The sequence below is a fragment of the Numida meleagris genome, chromosome 3, assembly GCF_002078875.1.
Source record: "Numida meleagris isolate 19003 breed g44 Domestic line chromosome 3, NumMel1.0, whole genome shotgun sequence".
In the NCBI taxonomy this organism is placed as follows: Eukaryota; Metazoa; Chordata; class Aves; order Galliformes; family Numididae; genus Numida; species Numida meleagris.
In genome coordinates, this window is record NC_034411.1 from 3,664,797 (window position 1) to 3,685,183 (window position 20,387).

General features: G+C 36.8%; 1 protein-coding gene across 4 annotated transcripts in view; it reads left to right on the top strand.

Annotated features, from left to right (window-relative positions):
- Window positions 1-20,387, top strand: part of RALGAPA2 (Ral GTPase activating protein catalytic alpha subunit 2) — a 123,787-nt gene that overhangs the window by 20,314 nt on the left and 83,086 nt on the right. For 2 of the 4 annotated variants that reach the window (XM_021392220.1, XM_021392217.1), the window contains exons 4-14: window positions 3,545-3,617; window positions 6,657-6,700; window positions 7,487-7,661; window positions 8,181-8,296; window positions 11,730-11,868; window positions 12,852-13,051; window positions 14,664-14,894; window positions 17,005-17,178; window positions 17,976-18,113; window positions 18,991-19,139; window positions 19,545-19,656. In XM_021392220.1, coding sequence (XP_021247895.1) covers window positions 3,545-3,617; window positions 6,657-6,700; window positions 7,487-7,661; window positions 8,181-8,296; window positions 11,730-11,868; window positions 12,852-13,051; window positions 14,664-14,894; window positions 17,005-17,178; window positions 17,976-18,113; window positions 18,991-19,139; window positions 19,545-19,656 — 1,551 coding nt within the window. The remainder of the gene's footprint in view (window positions 1-3,544; window positions 3,618-6,656; window positions 6,701-7,486; window positions 7,662-8,180; window positions 8,297-11,729; window positions 11,869-12,851; window positions 13,052-14,663; window positions 14,895-17,004; window positions 17,179-17,975; window positions 18,114-18,990; window positions 19,140-19,544; window positions 19,657-20,387) is intronic. The other 2 variants (XM_021392221.1, XM_021392218.1) reach the window with 1 other exon arrangement.

Here is a 20,387-nt window from a genome sequence, read left to right on the forward strand (position 1 = left end):
TAGTGTACTGTGAAACTACAAGCAAGATGTCAATAGCCAGTTTGGATTCACAGCAGTGTTGCTAAAAGTCTAGGCTGGAGTGCAAGAAACTATCATTTGTTTTATAGAAATGGCAATATGAGTTTTTGAGAACACCAGGGGTTAGGAGAGTGAAGAATATGTTCTTGGAAATACCGAGTTGAAAGGACGATGACCCGTGCACGTGCATGACAGTGTGTTCTGTCAGGCTGTAGCACCATCTTACTATTGTGACTAATGCACATATGTGAAAATTACCAATTAAAAGAGTGTTACAGCCTTAACTTTGAATTTGCTTGTAACATTCTGAAGTTTTCATGTAATGGTATAGATCTTTAAACATGCTAATGCATATTTCCGCTGCAGGAGCAAATATGCCCTCTGAATTTAGATGAATTCTGTTCATTCCAGTCTTCTGCAAAGCTTTGATATCTTCAGAAGTCACTGTGATGTCTGTAATCTAATTTGATTTTTAAAATGACTTCACCTTACAATTTGGTCCTCCTGTGCAGATGATTAAGTGTATCTTTGTGTTCTTCTGAAGTGAAGCCATATTTTTTCCTGCTTTTGAGATGCTGAAACGAAGAGAGGTGTGAGAAACAACTGAAGTATCCCAATTTTTGCTGTGTCAGGAGATTTTGGGATACGGAAGCTTTTCTCAGACAGGAACTTCTGTCCTCTTATTATTTTTTTCAAACCTTGTATTGTTTTGATTCAGCCACCTGACAAGGGTGTTTTTATTTTCTGTGTTATTTTTATTTATTTATTTATTGATACTTTAAAAAAAAAAAAGCCAAAACCATAAGCAAGTTCTTTCCTTCTTCTTTCCTCCCAGCGTCATGCAATTTAAGGTATCAGCTAGCTTCTCCTGGTAGTTGTCAGACTCTGCAACAGTATTTTTGTGCCAAATTTGCTCTGAACATGACTTAAAGTCAGTAACACTCAGATGCCAGAGTTGTTACTACATTCTTTTTCAAAATAGGTCTTAATTATGCATCTTGGACACTTTGTAAGCTTATGCAGCTTACATCTTATCATAGTTTACTTTCTAGAAGTGAATTTCATGTCCAAGTTTAGGTGAAATTTTGCAAGATACAAGGTACTGCCCATTCTGCATGCTGTCATGTCTCTGGTCTTTCCCGAATAACAGTTAACATGTTCTGCATCTTGCAGAGAGGGCACGGTGAAACCTCAGTGTGCTGTTGTGTTCAGGCACAGCAAGGAATGGCTCTTTGGTTCAATTCTCAATCATTTGGGATGTTCAGACTGGAAAAATTACTCTGAGAACATTGTTAAAGCTGCTGGGAAATGGATATTGTTTCTTTTTGCAACTAAGGAAAGCATGTTTGTATGTCATCAGATTATTTCCCCATATTTGTGCAGATAATACATGAGTATGGCATGCCTGGTAGTTTTAGTATGCTTCAGACTTAGTGAAATCGACATGTTTTCTGGGTGTATTTTTTTATTTATACAGAAATGCTGGATTCTTGAGAAATTTAATCTAATTGGTTCTTAGTAGTTAGTGTTTTGAAACAAATGAGTTAGAATTTCTAAGGACAAGCTGAATGTATCTTGCTAGGGCAGCCTGTGTTGCTGTGATGATTGCTGTACTTCTTACATAGACCTCAAAAAAATGAAAATAAACTGTGCTTATTTATTTATTTGTTTCTGTGATAAATGTGAAGGCATTTGGAGGCTTCTCCCTGTGGTGTATTCTGGTACCTGAATTCAATGAGGCTTTGGTTGCCCATCTCTGGGAGAGTTTTCCAGGTGGCCTGGGGAAGGAGCTGTGAGGATAGTGCTGAAACAGAGCACAGCGAGGACACGAGTGCCTGATTTATTTATCTATTCACTTTTAGAAATGCCAAATATTATTTGGGGAACGTGCTGTGGGTGTAAAGGAAGAGCAGACTGTCTGTATGACCTGAGGTCTGGTTCCCTAAGTCTCTGAATTTGTCATGAGTTCCATCTTCTGCCATGGAGAAGGGAACGTTCCATCTTCAAAAGATTGTGACTTTCAGTGTTGTATACAGTTGCTGAAGCACTTTGTTGTGAAAAATAAAGAACTATCATAATCCATCTCTCAAGCATATTGTTTTTAACAGCAGTAATGATTCATGTGTAGGCTGTCTCTGAAGGATTGCATAAAATGCAAATAGTTGCTTTCTTGGCTGTGACGCTTTATTTCTTCTTGTGAGCTTTTATGTGCAAAAGACCAACAAATGGGTCACCACTGCTTAAATTACTTGTCATTCATTGTGCATCCTGCATGTAGTTTTTCTGAAGACTCGATGGCTCTTCGTTATGCAGAAATTTATTGCGGTGATTTTGCTTGATGATTAAACTCTGACTGCTGGTCATATATAGCATTGCTCAGTTTTATTTTATTTCCAAAAGTAGATGTTGAAACTAGTTTCCCATTTAGATATAACTTCTAAATTTCATATTCCAATAGCTGAGAAGTCGTAAGTTCCAGACATTTTTTCTCTGAAATCTGTGCAAAAACATGTGTGTTCTCTTGCCTTTGTGGGAAGCTGACCATCAGTAAGTTAGCTGTCCTGTGCTAACGCTATACCTACTTGCCAAGTCCTAGTTTATTATGCTAGTCCTTTGTTTTTTTAAAGTGTCTCGAAACCTGGCTTAAACACTATTTAAAAGTCATGTTTACCAAAAGAAGACCCCCACCATAGCTTGGATTTATCCAGATTATTTATTACCATCCAGTAAACTGACAAAAAATGTTTGGTAGCCCCAACTGTTCTTTACATCTGATATTATAGGACTCCATTCAGGAAAGCACTTAAGCGTATGCTTAAATTGCTTTGCTTTGTGGATGCTCTGTTGAGTAACAAAACTGAGGGGAAATGAGCTTGACCAAACCTCTTTCTTTGTTTGATCTGCCGCTGTTAGCATCAGTCAGAGGAAGATCGCCGTGTATTATTCCACATAAGTGCTTTATTAACTGCATGTGCTATGAATTAAATTAGGCTAGCTTTGTGTAATTTGGCTCGGTTTCACTCAGTGGCTGGAAACACAGGTAAATCATCTCACAGTAAAACTAACTGCCCTGCTGCTCATCTCTGCCTTAGCTGGGAGATAGACCCCATTAGCTGATGAAAAGGCAGACCTAAGCCACCCAATCTCAAAATCTGGACTGTATCAATCTAACAGTAGTTATTACCAGACACTTCAGAAAAATGTAACCCAAAGTGAGCCTCTTAGAAGGAAATTCTATCTGTAACGTCTTCATTAGAAATCAGTTTATATTCTGAAATGCTAGGGCATTCCAAGAGAGGGGGAAGGGGAAAGAGTGCTAGTGCCACGGCATTTATTTAGGATCATTCCAAGCATCTTCCTTTGCAGCAAGGGAGTAAGTAATGGTGAAGAGTTCTAATTATTATAGCTATCTGCTTTCTGTTGTGTTCTCTCTCCCTGTATATAACCATTTCATTTATGTTTTGCATATTAGTTTATCTGTATCCTCTGAATGAGCCAGTTTATTATGGAAAATTTGACTATTTAGTTTTGTTTCCTGCAGAAAATATTGCAGCTACTGCCTGAGAGGATTTTTTATCGATGGCATTTTCGCAGTATAGGTAAGAAGGAATGGTTTAAAAATGTTCTAGTAAAAATAAAGTCTATGTTTTCTATAATCACTTTCCTGGTTCTACAAGTCCTCTCAACCACAGAATGATACAGTTTTGCCCAATACACAGAGAGTACTTACATGTGAGATTTGCATCTGAAAATTCTTGAAACATCTGGAAAATCTTTTTACCTGCTAAAATAGCTTTGTGTGTTGTTTTGTGTGGTTTTGATTGCTTGCTTCACTTTTATTTTTGCATGAAAGCTCTTGGAATTTTTGTATTGGATTTACTGTGGTCCTCTTTCCTTTCATCTCTCTCATAGCTTTTAGAGCATCAAAATGATGAGGGATCTAAACCAGTACACCTTTTCCTAATTAGGTCTCCTTTTGCATTCACAGACTAAGTCCAAAAATCAAGATTGAGAACAGTCCTGGAATCTATATTTATTTGCTCTCTTGCAAATTTGCATTGTGATAGTCTTTCACAAGTGATCACATACAAGATGCCTGCACAAAATTGTAGTAATAAAAATTGTTCTTTGCCTAAAAATAGATACTGTGTTGAACTTGTAATTGGTCTCCTTTGGAAATATATTCTGATACATTTCTGCTTTCCATTGGTGCCTGTTGAGTAGTTAAGCACAAGTTACACTAAATGTGAACCATTGGGCTGCTGTATCACATAAGAGTTTAATTTCTTCTGTGATAGTCCTGTGACATTATTCTCTGTACATTTTAATTCATTAATATTTGTGAAGCATTCAGCTATCACCACCTGGGAATTAAAAGGAATTTTTGTTTCAGAGCTGGGATAGTGAAACAAAGAAATAAAGGACAAAAACTTATTTTTTTGAATAACTTTGGTGAGCGGCCCACAGTTTTGTTGGCCTGTGTATGTGGGATTCTGATTATACAGTACTTCTGCAAGTTGGGCCCCAGCTGTCTTTCGTGGAGGATTTGCCAAGCCAATTGACATTGGCCATTTCAGGCACAAGATCCTGTGGATGGCATTTGCTTGATCAAACCAAGAGGCTCTCCATTGATAATCTGCACTCCACGATATTTAGAATACATACTCTGGCTTCTGGAGCAAGAGAGGGAATAGGAGAAGTGTAGGAAAGGAGCTGGTAAAGCTCGGCCTTTTTTCCTTGGCTTCCTGTCCATTCTGTCTGTTCACAAGCAGGTGTTCTGCAGAACATTTCATGAGCATAGAACTGAACCCTGCGTTGCAACGTATGCCTAAAAGGAGAATAATAGAGTTGTCAACTTAGTTAAGGCACTTAGAGTGCTTGGCTTAAAACTTGATATTCTTCCACTAGTTGTTCACCTTAAAGCATTAAGATAATAAGTATCTAACAGGTTGGGTGACTCATGAACGTTGGAAAAACAATTTTCTGAACTTTTATTGGTGAGTCTTTCTGTAGATAGTATAGGGATTTCAAGTGTGTCTTAAAATCAGGTTCTAAAAATGCTATAGGGAAGATGGTCTAGCTGTCTTTATTTTGAAAGTAGTTAACTTTCTAATTATTTAAGTATTTCCTATGGCAGTCCCTTTTGGCCTTGTGATCATGTACAGGAGACAAAGAAAAAATTATTCTTCTCCTCATTTGACCAGACTTAACAAATTAGAGTCAAGTGAGAAGTAAAATACTTTTATTTTGATAGTCCAGACAACTTGCAATCCACTGAAGTAGTTTAATTTGATAATTTCCTCTGGACTAAACTTCTTTGAGTCATTACAACTGTGAAAATCCTGTTTTTGAATGCTACCACGGTGGTCCCAATATTTTCTTTTGCTGTTTGTTGAAGTAAATTGGACAGATTATACTGCGTTGGGAGGGGAGCAAAGGGATATATTCCTTCATTATAGTACTTTTTTGTTGGTTGCTTGGTTTGGTTTCCAGCACCGTTTCATCAGCTGTAATGTTTTTGTCCCAACAATGTATTTGCTGTTGCAAAAGAAATAATGAGTGGAAGGTGAAGGTCAAGGAAAGGGCTGTTGTCACATTTCCAGTTAGCAGTGAGAAAAATAAAAGGAGATCTCTGCTTGACCACTTAACTTCCATTTCATCTGAATGAGTCCAGAAGAAATTGCTTTTAGTCAGTTGTTTTAGAGCTAATGTATTTATGTTCTCACTCCCTTTGAGTAGTGGTATTTGGGTAAATTTATAGCTGTGTTTGATAAACGAGCAACAAAATTTGGTTGTAGTGATTTAAAGTGCACCTTGTAATTTGCTTTTTGCTTGATGTTCATGTGTGCTAATATGTATTTGCTATATATGTTAATAACTTCCATCTAAAATTTTGAAATGGAGTGGTCTCAAAGGGTCATATTTAAATAAGTCTATGATTCTCAGAACCAGGGGAAATAACACCTGAGTTCTACATTTTGTTATTTTGCGAGGAGTTCGACTGAAAACATTTTTAACTGAAGAATTTGATACGTAAGATCACTCTGGTTTTATGTCAGACATTTGGAACAAGCAGTTGACCTGGTATTTTTAAACTTGAATCAAAATATTTTGCAGTTTCAGTAGCTGTTCACCTTTTTTTAAAAAAATAGACATGAATATCATGGAGATTTCTAGCATAGTTTTCTTAAATTTTTGCCTATATTAGTCTTTGTAAATGCATGATTCCCACAAATTGGACTTACTGTGATCCATTTGATACTTTGCAGAAACGAATATATTTGCCTAAAAGATTATGTGGAATTGTTTGAAGCGTTTTCCCAAATCTAGCAAGTCAACATTTCTCCTAGATGCCTTATTTTTCAAAGCAGATAATTTCTGACAATTCTCATCCGGCTAAAAACAAAAGTACTTCACTGTCAAGTGAGGTGTTATGTTAAAACTCTGTTCACCTGAAGATGATGGCGATAGTTGCAGTTTGATTCGTTTTGCTTTTTATCCCCCAGAGGTTTTCATTTTATTTTGAAGACCAGTGTAGTAACAGCACAGGAAATAGCATTAAAGCAGCCTTTTCTGTAATGTTTTATTAGAAAGCATCTTAACGTCTGATACGTGCCTATTTCATCTTCCTAATCCAGGGTCGATTTTGAAGAAACTTTTGCACACTGGAAACTCTCTCAAGGTATCTCTCTTTGATGATGTATTCTTATTTCTTTTTCATTTGACTTGTATGAAGCAAATTATTTTATAGATTCTCAGTATCAACATTTTTCAGATCACTAGACTTTTCCATTCACCTTTTAATTACCAGTTTTAAGATTGTAACTGTAGGCTGTTTTAAAATGCATGTTCTTTAGTTGTGCTCTTCTGACGACCTTTCTAAACTTAGCTGGAGAAGTTAGCAATGTATCTGCTTAATGCTTTATTTTTTCAGATCTCTCTAGCATGAAGTGCACTGTATTACATGTATAGGTTTCTTGTTTGCCAAATAGTTTGAAATCCATTTTTGTTACTCAAAAGAAATGGCTAAAATCAAAATTGGATCTTGTTAATGAGAAAGAAGAAAGTGAACTTACAGAATACTCTGCCTTGGGTGGTTTTCTGGCATCTCAGATTTCTTGGGGATATTCTGGTCCTGCTGACATTGAGGACAGCAGCTTACCTTAACCTGCATGGAACTGGGATTTCGTAATTGGTAGGGCAGAAGCAGGTCAGCTCCTTGTCCCCGAGTGGAGGTTGGAGCTGTCATACACTCTCCTCGGAGTGCCGGTGTCTTGGTACAGTTTGCTCTCACCTTTCACTGCTGCTGTTAAATTAGCAATGGGATTATTCGTTCTATGACCAAAACACTCACTAGTACAGAATTGGAATCAATGTACTTGTCCTGCACTTTCTTAACTACTTGACTATGTTACTGTACTTTCAAATTTGTTTTCATATTGTTTTCTACAAAATCATCCCCTTGTAGATAAGATGTGAAGGAATCCGACTGTTTCTTCTCTGGCTTCAAGCACTTCAGACTAACTGTACAGAAGAGCAGATATTAATATTTGCATGCCTTGTGCCTGGGTTTCCACCAGTTATGTCCTCACGAGGCCCCTGTACATTAGATAACATCATTAGTCCTCCTAATTCACCAGATGGTGAGTAAACTAACAAGTTCTGTGGTAGGTGTTTCACTTTCTCCCTTTTCCTGAATTCACTGTGAACCTGGAAAGCAGGAACAGTGCCACGTGGATGATACTATTTGTCTTTGTAGCTCAGAGACAGCTTGAATTTGTCAAGCTATTGACATTTTTTGCAGCGTTATGGCCTTTGGGTTTGTCATTCTGAGTTAAGAACTTTTTCTTTTCCTATATTGAGGTGAAGCTACATGAACACGTTACTGCAAAATAAGTTACTGTGTAGATTTACAGCATATTTGTTAATCTGCAGCAACTTCTTGTGTTAATCCTTCCAAACTGCACTAAATCAGAGATTGGACCTGTCCTCAGATATATGTGAAGGTGTATGGGAAAATACTGGAAATCCAAGCAGTTTTGGCTTTGCGCAACTTAGTAGCACATAAGTAATTACTAGCAAGTTGGTCTTTTTATAGAGAATGTTATTTATTTCATTATTTTCAGGTTTTCTGTGTTTAAAGCATTCTCTTTTTATTCTAGCTAAGATTTTTCCAGAAGAAATTACTCCACTTTTGCCAGCTGTCTCTGGAGAGAAAATTGCTGAAGACCAAACCTGCTATTTTCTTCAGTTACTATTAAAATATATGGTAATTCAGGTGCGGAGCATATATGTTTTTAACTATTCATATTTGGAGGATTATACTTGTGGTAGAACATCATTTGCACTTTATATATACAGAGCTGCTCTTGCCCCTTTTCATGAAAAAGCTGTCATCTGCTTTTTCTTATTTTCTTTTTTAAGAGTAATTATCCCAAGGATATTTCTTTGAGCCATTTCTGCTGAAAATCCTAATTCTTACCAGAAATAAGGAAAACTTGATTAATATTAACCGAACTTAAAAAAGTTTTTCTTTGTGTCCCTAAAGATCTCTCACGAAGTTGCTGTAAAGTTATTGTTACTGTTTCAGCAACTGTAATTAGAAAGCTGATTTTCAAAATTTAGCTTTAATTTGACTTGGAAGTGAAGGGTACAGTATTCTTATGTTATCATATCCTTCAGTGTATGCACTGTTCTTTAAGATGATTTTGCAGAGAGAGCCAGATTTCCTTTTAGAGTGATGTGACCACACACGGTCTTATTTTTCTGTTTCACTGGTAGCAGTTAAAAGCTCCAGTTAAGAGGGCTGCTGGGGGTCCTGATATGTAAATAATGAGGTTCCATCATAGTGATCATTGCATTTTTTTAAAAAATTATTTACCAGTTTTCATATCTATATCTCCTAAGCTGCATTTTTTCTAATTCTCTAGTCAGCTGGAATAAATCGTTATACTCCAGTAAGATGAACAAAACAGTAATATCACACTCAAAATCCAGGAAAGAGTTTTTTTTACAATTACTTTTTAAGGCAGACATTTTTACATATTAGCAAGGCAAGGTACAGGGTATTTGTTAGATCTTTTAAATCTCCACATAAAAATTGTATGGGAAGAAGGATGAAAGAAGTATTGTAACTGCCTGTTTTATATGCTGTGTATGCATTTAGAAAGTTCATATGGGGCAGAAATACAAGTTGATCTTTTTGCGTACATTAATAGCCAAGAAGGACCACTGGAGAAAGAGATAAGAAAGGAGAGATGGCTTCTGAGTTTTGTTTTTTTGAAGGATGCAAGTCACATATAAATCAAAACTTTTAACTAGAAATAAATCAGATTCATCTGTTGAAGAAATAAGATTATCTGTTTTAAAAGAATGAAGGAAACAACATTTTAAAGGAAGAGGAAACTGTTTAGACAACAAACACGATTATACTATGTATATATATATATTACCATGTAGTAAAAAATGCAATACCAAAGAGGTATTTGGAAAAGCTTTTGTTGATTAATTTGTTTGAGACAGTTGCTGTGTGAAATTATCAACACAGCACTCCTCTTACGTATCAGATTTTCACAGTATGTCGGTGAAAAAAATATTTTCACTGCTGTTTTTACACTCTGATTGTGTGTCTGGGATCTAAAACATGACTGCGCTACAAATCCAGTTTCATTGTTGTTCATCAGCATATCAACATCCATCCTGCTTGTGTTGCTAGGTAGAGGCGAGTGTGCATGGGCAGTAACCTTTTTGCTACAGACTGAGGATGAGATGAAAATAACGTGACACAAGTACAGAATGATCGCTCTGAGCTGGAATGTAGAGCAAGTCTTGAAGACAAAGGGAACAAATTCTCTACTGTTTAAAAATTTGCACGGGTTTTAACAAATACATTTTGGTAGGAAAAGCAACTTGTATGTGTTCTGAGATCACATACCATTTTAGTTCTTTAAAAGCTGATAGTGCTTTAAAAGCAGTAGGACTGGTGATCTGTCAGTATGCAGTTGAATTGGCACAAAAAAAATGAAACTAATTTCATGGTGAAATTTAATGAGTGTAACTTAAAAAAAAATCAAGTCTTAGTAGGTAATGGTTAAAAATAAAAAACAAGGAAAGTGAAGGTGAACTATGACTTTGAGTAATAAATGCTTTTGATTGCTGTAGAGCTGGGAAGATTTGTGGAGCAATTTGTAGAAAATCTTAGAAATTAAATTTTAGAAACAGCCACTGCAGTTGTAATCTGGCAGTCCATTTCTGCATCGTAACAGCAGATATTGCAAGTATACATGAATAAAGTGCATGCACTTGTTGACTGTGGCTCCCTTAGCGTACTTCAACCTTATCTTAAGTAGACTGGGTATTAATCAATGCTAATAATCTGACAATAATTACAGTAACTCAGTAATGTCAGTGTCATTAATCTGAATGTCATTAATACTCCAGTGTGTATTTACATTCACAATTTATGTCTATCTGGACAGAATTTAACATAGTTTATTTGACATAATAAGTGTTGGAAAAAGTCTGTAGTCTTGCTTCCACCTCTATGTGTCTGTTTTGCAGAAGTGTAGGGCATTGCAAGCCCCAAAATTTTAGAGAGCTGGAGAAAGGTACAGTCTAGATTAAAACAGGAGAATGTGTTTAAAAGAAAAAAGATCCCACTCAACTAAAATAAACAAACCTTTTTTTTAACTTCATATGTTATCACATTGGAAAGAGACAGTGAACTTGTCCATTATGTACGATTGGACAGGCTTTTCTAAGTGTTTCTAAGTGTCTTTTGATATGTTCGAAAACTAAAAAAGGGGAGATGAGAGGTAGGTTCAAATTTGAAGTAAGTGTCAAAAATGGAGTGCTTGCAGTGCTTACTTGAGTTTCATAGAGAGAGAAGTGATACAGGAGACTAAAATCCAGGTAGACCTTGGTCATCAGTGGAAAAAATGCTTCAGTTTAGAAAGGTGTACTTTGGTGTTTCCTGTTTGAAATTTTATTGGATTTTCTTGCACAGATAAAAACCATACCCACTTAGTTTGTGTTCAACATTTTCCAAATTGAAAGTGTTTTAATATTCAAAAAGCAACCCTTGCAAAAATTTGTCATGGTCTTCCAAAGAGCACTTTCAAAACTGTTGTTAAGGCATGCCTTGAAAGTGCCTATGTGGTTCCCTGGTGTATGTCTGCACAAGAACAGAGTGCTGCTCAAGACAAACTGGGATGTCAGCCTCTTCCTTCTCAGTGGAAAGCACTTGTGCCTGGAGTCACATGTCTCAAAGGAGCGCTGTGCGCACAGCCTTCCTTTGAAGTGTAGGCATTGAGAATTGTTCTGGTTAACGACATGTTGGTGATGCAAGTGTAGCCCAGAGGTATTCATAATTTCATCCAAATTCACAGGTAAGAAGCAAATTAAAAAAAAAATAATAATGCTGTATTTTTTGTGCTTCACAGAATACGAACAGCACAAATGTGCTGTTTTCTAATGAGCTTTCTTTCTTTAATATACTAAAGTTCTTCAAGGTAGTATCTCATATTCTTACTGTGCTTTCTAAAAAAATAAATAAATTTGGGACTGTTGGTTTTTCATCCCTCTTGTTAAAGTGCAGTTGTTCATCTTTCTCATTAAGCAGAGCAACATTTTGTCATCAACATGGAATGATTCTCAGTATAAAACATGAACTTCAAGCTTTTTGTTTCTTTCTTTTTAATTCTCTGGCAAAGGCTGCAAGCCTGGAGTGGAAGAATAAGGAGAACCAAGACACTGGTTTTAAGTTTCTCTTTACCTTGTTCAGAAAATACTACCTTCCACACTTGTTTCCATCTTTTACAAAACTAACTAACCTCTACAAACCTGTTCTCGGTAAGTAGCAAATTTTGTCTTTTAAGTAAAAAAAAGAGTCCTTGTTTCCTTAAACAGAAAAAAATGAGCATCGAAAGCCAAATGAAAGGAAACAGAGTTGTAGCTCTGAAGCAAATGATGAGCTCCGTTTGTGTTGCTAGAAGCATCTATCAGAAGCACTTCTCTGGGATTAAAGCATATTATTTCAGTAATGCTCATGTTTTTCTTTGACTTTCTCCCAAGATTCTACTGAATTATGTATTAGAGCCAATAGGAGCAGGGTTGTTAATACTCACCTGACTCACCTCGCCTCTTCCTCCTCTGACTTCTATCTCCCGTCTTTGCAATTTGCTGTTAGTGTCTGAAGTCACCTCTGTCCCACTTCAGATGTGTTGTTCACAAGTAGAGGACAATCCTTCTCTGTTCTTCAGCTGTGTACAAGTGATTATTCCCCCGAGATCTAAGCATCTGTGTTAATTGTGACCCAACCTATGTACGTTTGGCAGTCTTCCACTTTCTTCCCATGTGTGTTCTCTCTTTTATTTTAGCTTGTGCAGTACTCTTTGCACCTGAGCTAACATCTCTTTCCCATGTGCTAAGTATCCTTATTAATCTTTCCACTATTGAGTGTTCCTGAGTCGTCATCTCTTTCTCACTACCTTACTAGTAAGACCCCATGAAAGTTGTAAACTCAGCTTATGTTGCAGGCTCACGTTTGTTTGGCATCTTGTCTTTCTCTTTGCAGCTCTTCTCTTTTGCTTTCCTTCCTTTTGCCTAATACAAATTATAGCCTTCATGAAAGATTTGTGCTTTTGTGTTCTTGCTTTTTTTTAGAAGAAGTTATTAATACAAATGTTAAATAATAAAAGCAGTCATTATTGCATCTGTTATTTCACATGGAGAAAATGTTGGTGACATGTTCTATGCATTTAAACAGAGTCTGGAAGCAAGTACAGCTTTTTAAGATCAGGTTTTCTCTGCATTTTCTCTTTTTATCTCACCAGATATTCCTGATACAAGACCAAGACCAGTCTACATTACTGCAACACGAAACAATGAAAATGTCTATAGCACAAAAATTCCATATATGGCAGCTCGAGTTGTTTTTATTAAGTGGCTTGTCACTTTCTTTCTTGAAAAGAAATATTTAACTGCTGTTCAGCATACAAAAAACGGAGGAGAAATGCTCCCTAAAATTATCCAGGTGTGCTTTCAGGTTTACCTTTTTTCTCTTCATACATGCTAGAGACCTTGCAAGTGATCGCAGTGCACTGACAACTGCAGCGAGAAAGAAATGCAATCCCCACATGAATAACTGATGTACTTGTAAATTGATTATTTTTTTCTTTTGTGAGGGAGGGAGTCTTCAAGGGAATCTCTTAAGTAATTAACCACATTTTTCTTCTCATATCTGTTTGCCTTACCAGATTTCATTACTATTATCTTTAGACTTCTGGAATTTAATCTGTAAACTGTCAAACTTACTTGAGGCGCATACCATTTCCCAGTAACATCAAAGACTGTTTTGTTTTCCTCTTGATTGTAGCAGCTGTTTACAATGAGATACTAGAAAAATATTTCACTTTTAGATTCTGGTTGAGGTTTCTGTAGGATTAGGGATTTAAAATGAATTTTGTGGAAACAAATTGTTTTAAAAGACCCTCTAGCTTCCCATTAAAAATCTAAGATCAGTGTCAATTTTATATTCTTCTCTTGAATTGTAGGTCAGTGTCAAATCTGGCTTCAGTGGAAAAACATTCATTAACTGTGAAAGTCAAACTGTATATTTTCACGTTAATTAATTTCTTCACTGAAGAGTTTTGAAACCTTAGAAGGGCCAAGTGTAGCTTACCTACTGAAGGTGCTTTTTAGTAATCTTTTCATTCTCATTGGAATTTCCACCTTCTGTCTAAATATGTGCTGTGTCATTGCAACAGGCATAGCCTGGTAAATGAAATCTTTTCACTGAATTTTATGGACGACTGACACCAATTAAATATTTAGGCTATATAAAGATATTGCTGCCTTCAGAATGGAACCTTGTCAAAAGTTAGCACTTAGCTGAAGCCAAGTGTCAGCTTTTGGCACATGTTGACTTCTTGGTTGTTAGAAGCTTCGCTGCCTGTAGCCTGTGCCTTGTTAGTATGGCGGAATTTTACAAATAAGTTTATTATGAAAAGCAGTAGAGACATTACTGCTGCTCTTTGTCACCTTACTGAAGTAAACATAAAGCTGAACTGCATTTGGGCAATGCGTTCAGTTAGTGTAAGTAGCATTCATTTTCCGGTAATTCACATGCAGTTTTATTCACTTTCTTCCAAAGGCTTTGTAAGGTCTTCCCTTGACTGAATTATTTTAGCCAGACATGGTTCAGGATGAAATGTTGCAAAGTAAATGCAACGCCACGCCAGAACATTACCTGGCAAAGAGCTGTCAGGAATAATAATGCCTAAGAATATGCACCATGTATAGTGATGTGATCCATCTTTTCTCTGAAATCCAGTGGACTTGGAGATGCTTCTCCCTTGTCCCTGCCAGCCCTCCAGTCCCGCCACTACACCCCTTCCTCTTTTTTTCTCGGGGAGCAGACAAGTCAGGCTGCAGTGGACTCATAGGAAGTATGTTTCATGTAGCATATAGGACCAAATTCCTTCTTGTATCAAAAAGCAGACTGAAAATTGCACCTCCTGACTGCTGGGATCCCTGGGTGCTATGTGAAAATGAATGCTACTGTCTTGAGTTCTGAGAAAGTCTCTCAGATTTTTGGCATGCGGTGTTTCAGTAATTTAATTAGATATATCTTTTCTTCTGTGTAGACTGTTGGTGTTGTAAACCAAGATAAAAACCCTGAACTGGAAACCAGCGTGCCTTATGCAAGCGAGCAAGAGAGAAGCCATTCCAATAGCAGCACATTATCTGACCGGCGGCTCAGTAATTCAAGCCTCTGCAGCATCGAAGAGCAGCATCGGACCGTCTACGAGATGGTGCAGCGGATCCTCTTGTCCACTCGAGGATATGTTAACTTCGTTAACGAGGTGTTTCGGCAGGTAAATGTGCCTGTGTAGTTGCCATTACGTGATTTTTTTAAAATGTCATGGTTACTCGAAAGATCACTGTGAAGGCTGCTGGTCAGGTAACTGATCAAGCATTGATGCTCATCACACCATCACTTTTATTTGGGAGGTCTTTCTGCATCTAATTTGAACTACAAAATTTATATGGGAGCTGAAACTTTGCTGATACTAGATGGCAAATATGTCATACTTGAATGGGCCACTTAGATTGCAGTTATTATTTGAACGAGTAAAATTCTTTTTTGTGTGGTCAAAGTCATTATTTATTGCTTCTACTAGTATTTCTCTTTATTTTGATATCTTTTCAATTGTTTGGGATAAAAATACACGTGGACTTACTGTATATTCCCAGTCCTCTTTTGCTTTGTTGTCATGGTAGAAATTGGTTGAAACAGCAGTTCCAGGTTACATAAATTTATAGGAGACACCCTCCAGCAGCAGAGTGAGCATGCATGCTTTACTGGGGAGTGTTTTGTGTGACACAGTTAAGGAACACTTTGTACCAGCGCATTTGACAGGGAGGGGTGATTTTGTGTATGTTGCGAACCACTGTGGTATGCTGCCCTCTGCTGGTGTTTGGTCAGAGTGTATGCAAAGATCAACTAGCTTCTAGGGAACAGAAGCTAACAGGATGCAGCACTCTTATTAGATATGATCAGTGTTCAGTAATCGAAGCAGATCATGGTACTTGGATCCTGTCTGTATTATTAATAGTCTAGCAATTGTCTTCAGACTTTTTCAGTTTCCCCATAACTTGCAGAACAACGTGCTTGCTATGTGGCGTATTTGGTCTAGCTTTGCTAACCCATCAATTTCAGCAGACTAGGAGTTTGAGACTCCATCTAGCTGTTGGATATTGCACTTCATGCTGACTGGAGAAAGGGAAACGTGCTGTACGGTGCAAAGATTTCCCCCAGTCTGAGCAAGATACCCCAGTAATGTTTTTGCAGCTAAACAGAGTATAGGAAGATATGCTATTAACGTTTGTTCTGAAATGCGTTACTACAGCTTGTTCTGTTGTTAATTGTGAAGAGTGGGTAATCTCTTCATAGCCAGAACAGATTTTTTTAATTTGAAGAATGTATTTTAGTCTTCTTCGGTGAGTTTGTAGTATAATGCATATGATACCAAAGCAGGAACTTTTTCTTTCTTGGCAATGTAAGGTGGGTTTTTTTGGTACCGGATGAAATTTCTATACCTTGATTTCTATGCCAGTTCTCTGTTGTCCGAAGATTTGCCAACAGTTGATGCTAGTATGTTGTGAGATTTCATTTTTAGAAGTCTATAAAATGTTCTGTCATCAAACTAACTTTATACCACTGTGAGGGATAATACTTGGCCAATAAAGATATGGCAGACATCACGCACTGTTTAGTGACCTTGTGGTTTCCCAGGACTTACAATATTGCAAGAATCTGACACACATTGCTGTATTTTTTTAGATGCCCAAGATCTCCAGAGATGTGGGGAAGCAGGCAGTTTGGCTGTTGAAAGCTCTCACAATAAACATCTTTACAGAACAGTTACAAATACTGACATTGGGTAGCATGTTGAAAATAAATTCATTATGATGATTTTTGAAAATGTTGTCAAAAAAGATTAAATGTCAGTCACCACTATTCTCATCACAGTTTACTGTCTTGTCTCTACCAACACTTGCTAAAATGCCATTTCATATCCTGTACTGGTGATGTAATTTGAAGTCAGCTTCTTCAAAAAGTGTAGGGTAGAACCCAAGTTTAAGCCTGCCGGACCTCTATGCCTAATAATAACTTGTGTAATGAATCCACCTTAATTTAGAGAGCTTACAGTGAGCAAAGGCACCTCTTCGTGTTTGTCTGAACAAATACAACATGGAAATTGTTTGGAATTAATAGTTACAGAATTGTGAGATGCCACACAGGTGTATGTATATACATACGTTGTTGATTAACCGTAATTCCTTGTACAGATGTAAAAAATATGTTTGATAATATTTTTGATCTATGTTACTTATGGGTAGTGATGATGCATGTGTGTGTTTGTATATACATGGATTTCTATGCCCCGTATATGCAGTAAAATCAGTTAACTTTAAATTTAGGCATTTTTGTTGCCTTCCTCTGATATATCTGCAACGCGGAAAGTGGTTAAGGTGTATCGAAAGTGGATACTGCAAGAGAAACCCGTGTTCATGGAGGAGCCAGACAAAAAGGAAAACAGTGAGGATGCTGTTGTCAACTTAGAGGATTCATCTTCGCAGATGGATGGTAAACATGTATGCTATCAGTGTTATTTACATTATTCTCTCTCCTTAAAATATATTAAAATATATTATTTACCCCTTAATCTTGCTTTCTAAGTGAGTAACAAGTTATATGGGAAATCAGGATTTAGAAGTGCTATGTCTAAGGGCCAGAAATGTAAATCATTACTTAGTGTTCGGTAGGCCTTACTGAGTGCAAGGAAAGATTGCAGCTCCTTGAAAAATACAGCTTTCTTCATTATTCCTTGTCTATAGAGATATGGTAGCAAGAACTTAATGGAAGTGGTGGTAATTACTTAAGAACTTGAAAATATCTGCTAATTTGTATATACTCAGTCAAAACTTTCGATCTGTAACTCTAGGAAGTTAGATTGTAAGTAAAAATTCTGTGACATCATCTTTTTCATGTTCATGTACTATAGTAGTGAACCATCATTAAATGTTGACTTTGACCTTCACATTCAAAGCTACTTAAATAGAAATTTTGTGCTACTGAGAAAAATGGTTGAGTTGTAAAATCAGGATTTGTAGTTTTTCCAGGCATGAATTCAAATATACTACAATCAGTGACTACAAAATATAAGATAAAATATTTCAAAACAGCATAGTTCTTTTACGTTCTGTGAACGTTTAAATTCCATGTACTATCTGTTTGCTCAGAGGTATCAATGATAGACATAACTTCCTTGCTGAAATGGACATAGGGCACAGTAGTTCCCTCTTCTTGCTTTTGCCATTTTAATTGATGTTGAATAATCGTGGACGTTTTCCTTTCTCCGTGGTCACTAACTGAGTGATGTTTTTGAAAGCTTTCCTCTGACCATTCAGGACATAAGCGCTCATCCAGCTGGGGAAGAACGTACTCCTTTACCAGCGCTGTTAACAGAGGATGTGTATTAGAAGACGAGGACAAAAATGTTAAAGCTGGTGCTCAAGCTGCATTACAGGTGTGCTGTGTTGAAAGGTTACAAGGCTGTAAGAGTCATGTAACTTATACTGCACGTTATAATACAGTCATATAGCCATATTAAATTTTATGGTCATTTCCAGATTAGAACGTTTTGGGAGAGTTCTAGGTTAGCACCAGTGTAGTGCTCTGTATATGAATGTGCTGAGCTCAGCACAGGACAGCCCCCTTTCTGATCAGTTATAGATCCCTTGTATTGGGAATGGAGAAAGGGAGACGTAGCTACTGTGTGCTGTTAATTTTTTCTTTTTTGCATTACTGAAAATAATACTCTTCTGGTTTATATAAACTGTAATTTCCTATTTTGGTTTAAAAGCTTAGATGGAGGTCTTTCTGAAATTAATACTCTGAAATTAAGGAAAGAAACTACAAGCCGTTGATGGTTTTCATCAGATATGATTTGAACTACATTTGTAACTCTATAAAAATGTACTTTAAATCATGTGCTCATGTCTCAGACCTAGGTAACTATTTTAAGGTATAAGGTACATTTTTTTCCCTACTGTTGGTACTGTGGGTTAGAACTGTACATATGCTTTTATTGTACCTCATTTATTGGAAATAGTGGTGTTTGCTTAAGCATATAATGCTGGAGGAGTGGCACTCCTGCCTGACCAAATAGAAGAGGTACCTGCAGGACAACAGACTATGTAATATGTGCCTTTGTTATCATGTAATGCCACCTGACTTCGATTTAGAATTATTTAGAAAAATTAAGTGGTAGATGAAATGTGAAGCTTGCTCTAAGGAAAGTGAATGATTTGACTAGGAGAGGGCAAGTATTCTATTATTCTGTGTCTTGACCTTTTTTTTTTTTCTGGCACTGTGTAAACTGACTGTAAATGCCTGTCTTGAAGGTGTTCTTGACAAACTCTGCAAATGTTTTTTTGTTGGAACCATGCATTGAAGTCCCTGTTCTTCTAAAGGAGCAAGTTGATGCTTGCAAGGCAGTTCTGAGTATTTTTAGGCGCATGATAATGGAACTATCAATGAATAAAAAGACATGGTAAGTTTAATGTATTCTACCTCTAAGAGAAGAATATTAATATTTAACTGTTATGGGACAATTATCAGGAAGGGGAGAGGGGGAGAGAGAGAGAGGGGAGAGAGAGAATTTACGCAGAGATGGTCCTTGTTACATATGCCACACTTACAACTTGCATCTGAATTGATTTGTGAGGTTGTAGGTTCTGCTGTGTCTCCATCAAAGTGCTTTTTGATTTCAAAGTTCTTGTTACTTCTATTCCTGAATTTGCCTTCTCAAAAATTAATTTTTACAGCCACAGTCAACAATGATCACATTCTCAATGTGTAAAGTTTACTGAGAATTAACAGATTTTTGGTATGTGAAATTAACAAGTATGATTAATAGGAACTGTGAACAAAAAGTACAATTTTGTTTTGGAACCAGGGAGCAGATGTTACAGATACTCCTCAGAATAACAGAAGCAGTGATGCAGAAGCCAAAAGAAAACCAAATAAAGGATATGTTTGCTCAGAGCATGTCAGGATTACTTTTCCGAGTGAGTATTTCTTGTGTGTGTTTGACACTGGTTTTCCACACTGATTGCCTGTAGTTTTGCTTAAGTATTATTGCACAGTGCTATGCAATGTATTTATAAAATATGAAAAAGTTCTCCTTTGCAGTAATTCAGTTGTTTTATTGAGACAGATTCCAGGTGCCAGAAGCAGTTTATTTGATCTGTTCTTCAGGGCTCTGTTGCAAACTATGGTAGTAGTGCAGGCAGATACAGAGTCTCATTGTGGGATATCTTCAGTGAGTAGCTGTACACTGTAAGCTATATAGACATTGTGTTGAGAGACATGGTTTAGTGGGGTTATCTTGGTGGTAGGTGGATGGTTGGATGGGATGATCTTGCAGGTCTTTTCCAACCTCGCTGATTCTATGATTCTATGATATGCAGCGTTTTCTAAAAGTAAGTTCATCTGTCAAGTCAAAACTAAGTCACACTTAAGAAGATGAAAATGTGTGTACAGCCTTTTGTACATGGTGTGCTCAGACGTGAATGTTACAGACATAACTCAAGCTCTGTGATCATTTGAAAGGTGTAGCGATGATCAGTTCTGCATTCTGTTCTATTATTATTACTATTACTATGAACAATATGTTAGCTTACCAGGAGAAATAAAGACCATCTGAAGCATCTGTTTCAGAATTTTTAAATTTCCTTGCTCAGTATCTTTTACAAATATCTACCTACCAATTTCTAGGAATGTTTTGTGATGAAGGGTA